At 40.0% G+C, this 14,144-nt stretch overlaps 1 protein-coding gene across 1 annotated transcript in view; it reads left to right on the top strand.

Annotated features, from left to right (window-relative positions):
* Nucleotides 1–14,144, top strand: part of LOC111143082 (SH3 domain GRB2 like endophilin interacting protein 1) — a 210,364-nt gene that overhangs the window by 92,129 nt on the left and 104,091 nt on the right. Inside the window, exons 4-8 of the mRNA XM_022496545.1 lie at nucleotides 1,963–1,987; nucleotides 4,942–5,013; nucleotides 8,660–8,716; nucleotides 12,684–12,738; nucleotides 13,453–13,628. Coding sequence (XP_022352253.1) covers nucleotides 1,963–1,987; nucleotides 4,942–5,013; nucleotides 8,660–8,716; nucleotides 12,684–12,738; nucleotides 13,453–13,628 — 385 coding nt within the window. The remainder of the gene's footprint in view (nucleotides 1–1,962; nucleotides 1,988–4,941; nucleotides 5,014–8,659; nucleotides 8,717–12,683; nucleotides 12,739–13,452; nucleotides 13,629–14,144) is intronic.

Genomic DNA, 14,144 nt, shown 5'->3' on the forward strand with positions numbered 1-14,144 from the left:
TTTTTTAAAGATTTTATTTATTTATTTGAGAGAGAATGAGTGAGAGAAAGCATGAGAGAGGAGAAGGTCAGAGGGAGAAGCAGACTCCCCAAGGAGCTGGGAGCCCGATGTGGGACTCGATCCTGGAAGTCCGGGATCATGACCTGAGCCAAAGGCAGTCACTCAACCAACTGAGCCACCCAGGTGCCCCGGAAAGCTGGTTTTGATGAGTATGGGTCAGTACATTTTCTCTGTGCTTTTTATCCAACCTGGGCTTATTGTGCCTATGGTAACCCACTGGATATACTTACCTGTCTCATTCTTTTTATGATGAGCATGTCTTCATTATTACTATCCCCTTATTCTAGTCTAGTGCCTGGCCCATTATAAGCACTCAACATTTGTTCAGTGAATGATAACTTTTATCAATTTTTTATCTTCCTACCCTTCTATTTTAGGTGAAGTTTCTTTGAACCAACTAATTCCCATAGCCAGGTTCAAAGACCCTAAGATTTCTGTCAACTACTACGGGTCTTTTAAAATCTGGGTCCTTTCTGCTTCTAGCCCGTGTATCACTGATTCACGTCTGCATCCACGCAGACACAGAACTTGTTATGAAAAATGATGTACCTCCCCCAAGTATTTTGTAATCCAAATGGGATATCTTGCTAAATTTGAAGGGGGTGTTACTGGGAAAGGGGAATCACATCTCGGAACCCAAAGAATGTGCCACCAACTCTCTGCATCTCTCTCTCTCTTTCTCCCTCTTCCTCCCTCCCTCTCGTCTCTCCTCCACCCCACCCTGTGAATCAATAAGGAACGTTGTTACCTGCTCCCACCTCTGAAAAAACAGTTTCAACTACATCAAACTCCACAAAACTTCATAGTTTCCCTCAAGCACTCATTAAGTTTTTCTTCCAAATAATGTAAGTGCTCACCTAAGCATAATCTTGATCTCCATGTTAGTAGAATGACATTTTTCTGGCTCCTTGTAGAGGGAGCTAAAATAGGAAATCAAAAAGAGACAGTGACTACCCTCACACCTCTCCCTTACTCTGGCTCCTCCTGTTCAATTTCCCAGAGTAACGGTCATATTACTTGCTAGGAAGTCTAATGGGACTGCGAGTGGCCAGTTTTGTGTTCTCAGTGAGGAGATACCATGAAAGAGGAAAAAAATGATAACAAAAGAACGTTTGTAAATAGTATGTGTCAGGAACTCATTATAAGTTCTTTATATACCCTATCTTATTTAAACAGGCTTAGAGAGATTAGGTAATGTATTCAAGGTCACAGAATTAATAAGTGGTGGAATTTGGATACCCAGATCCATCCTACTCCACAAGCCTTACTTCTAGGCACTACCCCACAGTATCACCATGGATTAATGATCCTGGACTTTGGCCATCAGTGTAAGCCATTTAGCAGACATTGTCCTCTATTTCCTGCTCCCCTATAATCAAAGGAACAGGTAAATATAGAAATAGGGGGGAAAATATAGATTCTCAAAGTGAAGAGAAAAACACCATAGGAGTTCCTTTCTGTAGGGGGAAATTCAGGACTTCTCCAAGGGGAGAAGGTGAGAGCGGGCAAGTCAGTTTACGTTCTTTGTGGTAGTTTAAATGGAGTCAGCTGAGCGGGACAGGTTCTTAATAAACTCCCCTCTCAAAAGTGGACCAAGACATTACACCAGCAACTCGTGCCTTTTGGACACCAGCCTTTAATGAGAATCTGTCCCACCCTACCCAACCCCCGCCCCGCTGCCACACACACACACACACACACACACACACACACACACACACATCCCATGCTCTAATATCATCCAACCAATTTATTTTGATTTTGGTTTCATTAGCTGGGTTCACTGGAATGGGAAAGCAGGAAAGGGGGAAAGAGATGGTTTGTGAATCTTACTGTTATACTTTAGTCTATGTAGCAAGAATGATTCTTTTCCTAATAGCTACCCATTTCTTGTCGTTACAGGGGTTCACCAGATAGAGATGGAATTGTAAGTATTTAAATGACCATTTTCAGTAGGTTTGCGCTTCAATATATACTATGTTGAAATTTCTTAAAGCCCCTCCCCTTTTTTTTCTGGAGGGAGAGAATAGCCTAAATGACTTTTCAGACCTCTTGCTGTTGTAATTTTCTGTAGTAATTGCATGAGACATATAAATGAAGTCTTGGTCAAGTTAAACTTATTTATTGCATTCACCTAAAACCCTGCCCCGGAGTAGGCAAGCAAACCTCATCAATATGGTGGGTCAGAAGCCAGAGAGTTCCTGCAGGGGCTGCTATCATTAACTGTTATTTCATTTCCAATTTAATGATATAAAAGCTCATTATGTGAGAATGTTTTTCTCCAACAGAGGCCACAGAGTCATAATGGAGCTGAGATCCAATAAAATTGAAAGAAGCTTTTCCCCTTTAGTGAGTTGTAGATACATTTTCTACATTAAATTCCTAAGTAGGGAATGGTCTCAAAACCACTTATGCCTGAATTTACAACCTGAAGGAGGAAAATGTCTCCACCGGGTTTAGGTTTAACTGTAACTCTGACTCCTTGTGGGCCACCAGATTTCTTGGTTTTTTAAGAAGTCTGTGGCACATGGGCTTGGATTGATCAGAGTTGAGATTATGGGAGTCTGTACCAACTTCTAAAATGACTTCCTTAGAATCTAAATCAGATGCCTATTCAGAAGGTTCAAAAGAACAGCTGTTACTGAAAAAAAAAATGGACTCACATTAGGCTCATTGGGCTGGAGTGGGAACTAAAATCTGGTGGTTAAAAATATTTTTTTTTTTTTTGAAAAATCGCCCTTTATATTATTATACCCAAATTAAGGTGTTAATTGCAGCGACAGCAGAAGATTTTCTTCCACACTTGACTCAAGGTTCTGAGCTTTGGGGTCCCTTTTGCATTCATGTAGTTCTCGCCATGAAATGTTAAGAAAATAGACTGAAATTGATCAGACATTGGGTAACACTATAATCAAGGCTCTATTCAGCAGGGGAAAAAAAAGACCCAGAAGACTCAGCTTCTCCTCACCTCTTGCTTCTGGCTCAGAGCCCTCTCGTTAACTCTGTCTCAGGTACTCTCTTGCTTCTGTGTCTTCTCTCTGCTTCTGTCTTGGCCCCCTCCCTGGGTTCTCTGGTGCCCTTCATTCTCACCTCAGCAAGCCTCCGTTAGCTATTCTCTGCTTTCTGTCCCCGCTGCTCCCAGGCTGGACTGCTATCTCCTGCATCTCTCGCTCTGCCACCCTCACTCAGGCTTATCCTTTTTTCTCCGAAGCCCTTCCCCTCCTGCCCTCCCCCACCTCCTCATCCCCTGGCCCTTTATCATCTCTTAGGCCCCATCGCTACCTCGGTGTTCTTTGCCCTTCTAGCGACCACCAGTTTAATTCTCTGGTAGAATACGCAGCCCTGGCATGCAGTTGGCGATTATGAGTACGTGCTGTATTAAAGAGCCCAGCCGTGATTCTGTGGATGCGTGGACCCTAGTCAGGGCTTTATACCTGAGTTCCCCAACTTCTCTTTCTCTGCCATTATTCCAAGTCACGTAAAGTTATTTATCAACCACTGTCCCCTCCTTGTCCCCTAATTGGAAGTGCCATAAATATCACTGGGTGTGATTTTAGGAAAGAGGAATTGCTTAATTTTGATTTCTTAGGAAATAAAGCAGACCTGCTTGGGGAAAAAAAAAAAAAGGCTCCATTCGAAATAAATGCCATGTTCTCAGAAGCAGGATATACAGCTTCCTAGGTACTGGAAATTATTAGCCAGATACTAGTTTTACCATCTGGAAATACTCCCCAAATATTCCTCATTTACTGGGGTCACCAAATTTTGAGAACTCCTTATCACATCGGTGCTACAGGAGGCCAAGATTCTGTTTCCATTCAGTCCTTGGCGATCTCAATCAGACTTTGTTTCACACTCAGACTGATGTCTTTAATACCTTTGTGTTTGTGAACCCAGGCGTACTTTCTTTTACCTTTTACCTGGCTGATTTAGCTTCCAAATTACTGTCTTTTGAAAAGTATCTGACACTGGAAGGAATGGTTTCACTGATGTGCTTCTGCAAACGGCAGGAGCTGGTGCACACACTTAAGGCTTATAATGGCTTCGCAAAAAGTTCAATGTACGAATTATTATTTAATGTGTTTCCCAAAACTTAACGAAGCCCATCGCTGGTGACAATGCTTTCGAGGGTTAGTCTACTGAGGCTCCGTGGCAGGGTTGCGTGTATGAAGGTAGGCTCGCCTTGCTCCCCACTGGTGAATGTGATCCCCAGCAGAGCTGCCCATCGTCGTGTCTGAGACTTCAGGCAGCTGCGTGACAGTGCATTCTAACCCGGAGGCAAACTCTAATTTGGGCAGGATGCACTCAGACTTTTTCCTAAGCACACAGACTGGGAGCACAGGGAGTCACAGCCACGGCTGGGAGGAGATCTCTGCTCATCCCCAACACGTGTGCAGGGAAGGGCCCAGATTTGGAGCTGGCAGTTGTTCACGCTGTACATAGTGCCAACACTCAGCAAGGCTTCGATAAAGAGGAAGATATGGTAGAGCTAGACTTGTCAGACTTCTTTCTATTGGAAATAGGAGCATTTTTATTGGGTCTCTTTGGTGTGTCCTTGTGTCTGTTCTCTACCTGTAAATTAAGTACTGGCTGAATGAGGACTAGATCCGCGGAAAACCTAGTGCCTGGGATGCGTCTTCCTTCTTTTCCCTTCTTCTCCTGGCCCAGCCACACTGGCCTGCTGAATAGAGCCTCATTATGGGCCCCAAAGTCCACTCTTTGCTTAAGGAACCCTGCCAAGATTGGTAGGCCCTACGATTTGGCCTAGAAATTGTTTCTTCGATGGTATGTTTGCTGACTCCATGTGATTCTTTATATGTGTCTTGAAGAACAAACAGATCCTTTAACAACTTTTTTCTACATGAAAACAATCAATTCCAGCAGCCCAGCCCACATGAACCACCCTACAATAACAAAGCAGAGTGTGCGCGTGAAGGAGGAAAAAAAGTTTCGGTAAGGACACAGATTTTAGTTTAAAATTTCCAAGGGGTTGTAGAAACAGTGAGTAAAATCCCAATTTGAAATTTGGAAGAAAGCAGTAGCATTTATTTAATCAATTTAAGAAGACTTTCTTAGGTATTTCCAAATTACTCTTGAATATCCAGGACCAATTTTTAAATTAGCCATATAGACCTTATATACTGATGTCTGAAAATACTTTTAAAGAGGGATCGGGTATAAACAAGACATGTGTTTCCTTTGTCTTAGGCAAAGGAGAGGGATTCACATTTCTAAAATACTATGCTATCTATAAGGAAGCTTTGGCTATAATATAAACATCACCGTATGAAATGAGTAGTCATTTATGAGGATAAGCACCGTCTCAGTAGCATCAGGAATTTGGCAGGACCCTGACTTGTGGGAACCAATGCACTTGACCAAAGGATGGTGAGTCAGGGCTGCTGATCCAGGCCCAGACCATATAGCAGCTATTGCTGCATTGTCCAATATGGTAGCCACATATGCCTATTCAAAATTCAGTTCCTCAGTGGCACCTGCCACATTTCAAGTACTCTATAGCTACTTGTGATGGGTGGCTACCATATTGGATAGTGTACATACAAAATATTTTCATCCTCACAGACAGTTCTATTGAACTGTGCTATTCTGTAGGATTATTTACAAAGTGAGTCAAGTCTTGCCTCAGTGACAAAAAGATAATATTTGGGTAGTATATCCTGCGTTTTTAATACTTCATGTCCAAGGAACACTATGTGGCCATGAGCTGACCTTGGAAAAGAGGAGCATTCACAGAGGAAACTGAGAGCTTTGACTAAGGTATAATTGAACCCAATTATTACTACTCTTATTGATTTAGCTCATCATATTATCTGAGAGCAGATAATAAGCCTGGCTAAAGTAAAATAGCTATTAAAGCATGACTAACATTGATACGAGCCTCAATTAGATAAGAGTCATATTAGAAAAGTTACTTATGCTAATGTAGGGTTTAAAAAAATGTAGAAAAGAAAGAAGTAAAAGAATACACAACTTCAACTCCAAGATAAAAATTGCTGTTTATGTGTTAGTGAGTACCCAATATTGCTTTTACTATGAAGCCTAGTGTTTAAATGATATTTTCGTATTTGTATTCTTTCTTGCTTCCTCAGTGTTTTCCAACTGAAAGTCAAAAGAACCATTCCCTTCCTTTTTACTAGTATGAGCTTTTCCTTGCTTCAGTGGTTTAACCGGGAGAATTGCTTTTTCTCTTGGGGTTTGACCAGAAGAATTTCAGCCAGGCTCTAGCCAAGCTTTAACTTGATAATTTCCACTTGTGAAACCAAATATATCTGTAACAGTCTGCTAGTGTGAATGAGGCCAGATTATCCGTTCCTCTGATAAAGTCGTGTGTGCGCGTGCATATGTGGTGAATCTGCCCCAAAATGTATTGTTTATGATTTGTTGTTCGTGTTTGGTATATGTGTTAAAAGTGTTCCTAGTTTAAAGAAATTTTCTTTTTATAGGTTTTACTTTCTCTTCATCTCAATCTTCCATATCAGTTTCCATGGAAACTGGGAAAATTTTCACTCAGCCCAGATCTAGAAAATTCAGGAACTTTTATCCATAATGTTGAATATATGTTCTCAGGAAAGATACACACACACGCACACACACACGCGCGCGCACACACACTTATTTATTTATTTAGCTGAACATACAAACTATCTGGGTTGTAAAGGGCTTTGGTTATGGAGATGAGACTATTATGGAAGCCAACTGGAATATTGAACACAGTAATTTACCTAATCTGTTTGGTTTTTAGATAGCAATCCTTTGTTTTGGAAAATTGTTTAAGAACCAAAATATATATTAATAATAATACTACAGTGATCACAAAATTCATGAGTTTAGTTCTTTGGAATCAACTTAGTTCATTTTATTTCCCATTATTATAAATTAAATTTCTATATTGAATTTATTAATATACTTGTTAAGAAAGATTTGGAGAATTTTGCAAAGAAGTCATTTGGAAACAGATTGGTGAAGTAGGAATTTAAAAAGAAAATAGGAACCATGCCCATTCTCCATGGGAGAGATCTGTTATTATTAGATAGCACATTATGTAATGGACCATGTCCTTAGCTGCATAGCTTGTAGAGGTACAAGGTTGATGTGGCAGGTTTTAAAAATTCCCTGTGTTCAAAGTAGGGAGAATATCACCAAAACACTAATCCAATAAAGGCAATTCTATGAGAAGGCCTAAAATGGTATAGTCTGACAAAGTATGTATATAATCTTTGTCAGGAGCAAAATAGAGGGTCACAGAGCCTATGTGCCTGGGTGCTGGAAGAGCAGAGTTCTTGTATTTGCACACTCTGGTGTAGAGGAAGAGAGGAGCATGAACACAATATCTATGCCTTACCCACTGTTCACCCTAACAAAACTGCTTGTTCTTAGAATGCCCAGTCCAACATCCAAAAATTACTAACCAATGATAATGGTTACTGGGTTGCCTCTAATCAACATTTCTAGTGCCATGCATACATGAAAGGCTTACTTCTCCTACCTATTTGTCAAATTCAGTGTTAGCTGTTCCCATTGTAGTTCCAGTGGACTTTATCTGTGATTGTAAAATTAGAAGTCCTGTCCTCACACCTCATGCTTCACCATTTGACATGTGCCGTTCTAAGATCTGCTAGTGCTTGGTGACATACCATTGTTCTATGTGCTAAGTACAGGAATATTGTTGAATGGACTCTCCATTACCAACCTGATTTGTGTTTTTGTCCTTTGCTCACAAAAAGGGAGGAATCTTAGAAATTTCCACATGTAAGATGCCACGTCCTTGCTCAAGTGCTTGTGGCCATTATCGTGATTATTCTAGGTGCTAAAATAGAACTTGAATAGAATCCAGAGAGTAATTCTGATATCTAGTCATCTTTCAATGATGTATGCTCATGGAGGTGTAGAACGCATAGACGACAGAAATCCACAATCAATCCTTGAATCCTATTTTAATAACTTGATAAGAAAGACCACTTGAAAAGAAGATCAATACTATTTTTAATACCAAGGAGCCAAATTAACTTGCAGTTGATTTTCTTTACATTCTATCAAGGGGGTGGTTAGGAAAAAGTTGAGTCAGTGTTAGAGGAGCTAAAGCAAGGTTAGTTAATGACTTGAACACTCTCTAGACATGTTGGGACCAATTGTACATGAGAGCATAGAAGTCAAAATGTCATATATATGTGTGTGTGTGTGTATATATATATATATATATATATATATACACATATACATATATATATATGTATGATTATATCCCCTGAAGGTATAGGAGATGAAATTATAATGTAGGTACTTCTAATGTTACTGAATAAAATTTAAACAGATAGCTATTACCATCTCTATGCTTAGGTATCCTACAGTCTTTTGTGAAATAAGTCTGTAAGCTCTTTTATGCAGTGTCACGGCAGCTCAATTTACCATTCAGTTACACCAATGTGGTTGCTTAATAGGCTGCTCTAATTTGTCTTTCCAGTGCTGGATTTTGATAGCTCTTGCTAAATACAGATAAGAGTTAAGTGTTCTTTGTTCCTTTTTTTTTTTCTTCAATTCAAATGTTTCTCTTCTAAATTTATTTTCAAATTTATTGCAGAAGAAAAGCAATGGGGCACCAAATGGATTTTATGCAGAAATTGACTGGGAAAGATACGTGAGTATCAGATTGTTTTTTTATTATTTCACAATTTGAAAATGAGTTGAGGCGTTCTTTTAATAGAACATAGAAATAAGTGAACATTCTCTGTCTCATTAGGCAGTGCCTGACACGCTTAGGTGGTGTAGAGGTTAAGAGCACTAGAGTCTGTTACACTGGGTTCAAAACCTAGCCCTTCCATATATCAGCTATGTTACCTTTGGGATGGTTGTTTGCAGACCAGCAGAAATTAACTCAGTAGTTACTTTATAACATAGTTGAAAGAATTCAATGAGCTAATTATTTGCAGGTTATTTTAGTACCTGCCTAGCCTGTGATGTGTGTTTTTTAAAAATGCTTTTTAAAATATTATCTCCAGATTTTGCCATCCTCGTTCTTTTTCTAAGTGGCTTTGAGATTTAAGTCAAGTTAGTTAACTTCTGGGGTTTGGTGCCATAGTGTCTTAGTCCATTCAGGCTGCTATAACAAAAAATACCATAACTTAGTGGCTTATAAGCAATACAAATTTATTTCTAACAGTTGTGTAGGCTGAGAAGTCAATGGTCATGGTGCCAGCAGATTTGGTATCTGGTGTGTCTGGGTTGAGGGCCCACTTTCTGGTTCACAGATGGCCCCTTTCAGCTGTAAGCTCACTGGGTTCTCTTTTACAAGAGCACTAACCCCAACTATGATGGCTCTTCCCCAATGCCCTAATCACCTCCCAAAGGCCCCACTTCCTAACACCATCACTTTGGGGTTTGGATTTCAACATATCAATTTTAGGGGAACACAAACATTCAGACCTTAGCACAAAACAATTACTAGAGCCTCAAGGTACAGACTCTTTCCTAGGTCAAATGACAATCACTTGTTGCTTTCAGGGAGTGAGTGCGACTCAGATGAGACCTAAACTCTCCACCTGATTCCCCCAGAAACTGATTTACATCATCAACATCTACTCCACCAACCTCAACAGAACAGCCACAGTCATTCTTGAGTTTTTAATCATATAAAATATATAGATCATATTCACATTAAAGATCATTTCTATTGTACAGCAGGTATCCAAGTTCACAACCTTACAAAATGCCTTTGCATGTATATCTGTTAGATGAATGTCTTGACCCAATCTCTCCTATTATAAAATTAAACTTGATGTTAAAGATTTTGCATATTTCTTAATAATTTTATTTTTACAATAAATAATACCATCACTTATTGGATAGTAACTATTAGTCAGTCATAATATTAAATGCTATGAAATCCTTACCATCTTAAAAATCAAATACATTATTGGGGCACCTGGGTGGCACAGTGGGTTAAAACCTCTGCCTTCGGCTCAGGTCATGATCCCAGAGTCTTGGGATCGAGCCCCACATTGGGCTCTCTGCTCAGCGGGGAGCCTGCTTCCCTACCTCTCTCTCTGCCTGCTTCTCTGCCTACTTGTGATCTCTGTCTGTCAAATAAATAAATAAGAATCTTTAAAAAAAAATCAAATACATTATTTGTATTTCATAGAAAAGAAAGCTGAAGCTCAGACAGGTTAAATTCTTGATGCTTCCCATCCCTCTGCTCTAAAGCATGTCACTCTGTCAACCCCATCACCTGATCCTCTCAAATCTGTTCCCCAGGACTGGGACCTTTTAGACATTTTTAGCAGTTCAGCTCCCTAAAATCTATGCCAGTTCCCATGTTACCCTAAATCCAAATAATTCACAAATAATGTTATAAGAGAAACTACTAAATACTAAGAAAATGTGATTTAGTTTCCCAGAGATAATCCTTCTTTATCTAGAAAGACTTTTTTTGTATTTTGTAGGATTCTTTAATACACAAAAATACCCTAAGCAAATAAGCAAAATATTCCTATCCTTAGGGATACACTAAGAAAACAAGAAGTATGACAATAAAAATACCACATTACTCATCAAATCACATATTAACACATCTAAACCCTACACTCTAATGCTATCCCTGGTCAACATGTGAATCCTTAAATGAAGCATAACTTCCCCCATATTCCTTCAGTCCTGAAAACTAATTAGGTCATGAAGGAATTGTTGTGGTAATTCTACATTAGACACCACTTTCTCTAAGTCATAAGAAAGGTTTTATTCTTAAGAGATGATGTCATCTTGCTTTTGGCAGAGAGAAGTGAGAGAAGGAAGGCCCCCGGGGAGGATATGACCTTTAAGCAGAGCCCTTAAGTATAGAAGGGGTTCACTGGCTGAACATTTGAGGGAAGAGAATTCCAGGTGGAGAGAATGGCATTTATGAGGACCCCGGAAATGGGAAAGAGCTTGCGTATTCAGAACATAAAAGTTAACAATGGAAAGAAGACCATGCTGCTGAGGGGCATCAGGGAAGGGACTCTCAGACCTGAGCCAGGTCATACAGGGCCGTGGGCCACCCAGAGGCACTGGGCATTTATTCTAAGTGCAATGAGAAGCCAGGGACAAGTTTTTAGCAGGGAAATGACCTCAACACACTTGCATTTTTAAAAAAGTAAACTTCAGTACTGAAGAGGGAGACAATGAATGCTTAGGAAATGGTGGCTTTCCCATAGCATTCAGGCCTTCTTTCTCTCCATGGTTATGGCACTTTCACGATGTTGGTGACTCCAAAATCTCTCTCTCTGGCTCTGCCCTTTCTCACTTCCAGGCCTATAACCTCACCTTTAGAAGGGCCACCCTTGAATGGCTTGACATTCACCCTTCTAGGGGATAGGGTATAGTCTCAAATACGTGGAGTCAAGGCACACAGGTCTGCCATTTGCCGGGTGTGTGTGTCCTTGAGAAATGCCATCTTGTTTCTCTTACTTTCCTCCTTGGTGAATGGAATAGTTCTTTCTGTATGGGATTGTTATGAAGGTTCAGTGAAATAAAGTGTGGGTCACAGCACTTCACATATAATAGGAACTCAAAAGTGGTAATACTAACCCCAATCATGCAAACTCTTTTTTATCTTTCCTCCCTTTAAAAACATTAGTTTTCTGCTGTTACAATCAGTTCAGTCAAGAATACCAGCAGTGTCCTGTGACTTGAAAGTAGAAATCTTGGGGTCTTCTTGACCCTTCCCCGTCTTTTTCTCCCATGACAGATGTTACAAAGAACCAAGCTTATCCTTATAACAAAAGTCCTTTCTGTAAGGACTTCCCATCACTTCCCACCACCACCAACGTGGTCTGTACTCTTAGCACATCTTCCCTGAATTGATACAAGTATTTTGAATGAGATCTCCTTTCTCCAGTTTCTTCTGCCCTCATGCTATCCTGAAGCATACTTCCAAAACACCTTTACAAGCTGTTTTCTACCCTGAGAAGTTGCCGTAGCTCCATCAAGTTTGAATTCTTCCTCCAGCACGTTGGCTCTCCGTGGTCTTATTTCCGATGTTCTCCCACTGTGCGTCTTCCTTTCCAGGCAGTCGTCTTTGCTGTTGCCTCTCCCTTCCCCAATTCCTGCCTCGGTGTCTCAATACAGCCTCTTTCTTACCACCAACTCCCCTGCCCTCCCCATCTGTTCTGAGAGTCACAGGCAGACCCCTTGGATTCCTTCAAGCTTCCTTAACTTCCTCTTCCTCCAGACTCCTTTCACGGATGATTTGTGTACTATATTTCACTTTTTTAAATATTTTGTTTACCAAAATACCTTTCCATTTTCCAGAGGAAAAATAGTTTGCCTTTTGTCTTCCCCCATGTTGCCTAGCACAGCCCTTGGCTTACAAGAAACACATGAGAAATTCTCTTTGAATGTTTTCTTTCATTAACAGTGGATCCTTTGTTTTTCTGATAGGAAGACTCTCCAGGTATCCCTCAGTAAATATCTACACATATACTTCTCAGCATTCACTTCCAAAGGTTAAAATCCTCACCTTCTAAAATAAGACACATAGCTATATCTTTAAATAGAAGTCTCTAGAAGGAAAATGAACAGTTCCTTGATTCTGTCAGAATAATAAAGGCTTAATCTGTGCTTATATTTTGTAGAACTCCCCTGAGCTGGATGAAGAAGGCTACAGCATCAGACCCGAGGAACCCGGCTATATCCTTTCTTTATTTTTTGATTATAATCTTTATTTTCTCTAAGAAAACTGTATGATAAGTTCAGATTTTGAAAAGGTGCTGAAATAACCCAAGCTTCCCAAATCCTGTCTCCCCTAATATTAGAAATGAATAAACAGCACAGAACAGCCTGAATGCTAACAAGTAGGCATTTTGCCTTGGTCTATTCATAGAAAAGAGAGAGAAGAGAAAGAGAAAAATGTGCTGAGAAACAATTGTGTAAACTGCGGGTATTGGGTTGTCTGCTAAAACCTGATAAGACCATGTCACTTGTTGTGGCTAGAAAATAACTCTCACCTGTGCCCTCCCCACCAACCAGCTCTGGGCAGAGCATCTCTGAAGACTGAAATTCCTCACGAATCATCCTGAGACTGGCTTTGCTCTCTAGGTAGACGAGGAAGCTCACATGGGCTGTCAGGGTTTGTGCTAAGTGGGACATCACAAATGGCCACCCGCAGCAAAAATGTAGGACATTAAACTCTTGCTCCTGGAAATTCACCGTCCTTAATCATGTTCCAAGGAAAGGTGAATAAATGCAGAGGCTTTCCTATTTGCTTTTTTATTCGTCTGTGTATTTTGCTTTGATTTTTCTGCCCTCTGAGGCTACCTTTGAGGCCTCTTTGTGCAAGCACTCTTATACTCATCGTTGCTTCTCCGTAGGAAAAAGAGTTATGTATCTTTAACTGTGTTCTACCTACCAAAGGAAAGCACTTTTATTCTTCGAGCGAATCGGAAGAGGAAGAAGAGTCCCACAAGAAATTTAATATCAAGATTAAGCCATTGCAATCTAAAGACATTCTTAAGAATACTGCAACCGTGGATGAGCTGAAGGCATCCATAGGCAACATTGCACTTTCCCCATCACCAGTGGTGAGTGGTTTTATGTTGAGCTTTGATGAGTCTGCACAGACAGCTGTGTTCCACTCAGATGCATTAAGTAGATCAGAAACTCTAAGCTGGAGGCTGCGTATGGTCACCCTTTTATGAACTTTGTCAACCTTAAACAGCTCATTCTATGTTAGAAAACTATGCTGATTTTATATTGCAGTTCTTGTGCTTTTCAAAATGGTAGAAATGCATGGGACCACATTTCTTTTTTACTTACTCTCCTGCAAGCATTTGAAAAGAAGGGGAAAAGTAACAAAAAGATTATCCAGAGTTACTTCTGAGGCAATTAAAAACAATATGAAGTTTACATATTTACTAACAGTGATTTTTAAAAACATATCTTAGTGCCCTTTCTTATGTACCACACCTAGAAACTCATGGAAGGAAAGCCAAGGAAATTGTTTTTCTTAAAAAAAAAAAAAAAAAAGGCTAAAAACCCAACTTTTTCATTGCTATATGCTCCCAAGAAATATTAATCTAATATCATAGATCACAGTC

Source organism: Enhydra lutris, unplaced genomic scaffold, assembly GCF_002288905.1.
Source record: "Enhydra lutris kenyoni isolate GAN:26980312 unplaced genomic scaffold, ASM228890v2 scaffoldscaffold9, whole genome shotgun sequence".
Classification (NCBI taxonomy): Eukaryota; Metazoa; Chordata; class Mammalia; order Carnivora; family Mustelidae; genus Enhydra; species Enhydra lutris.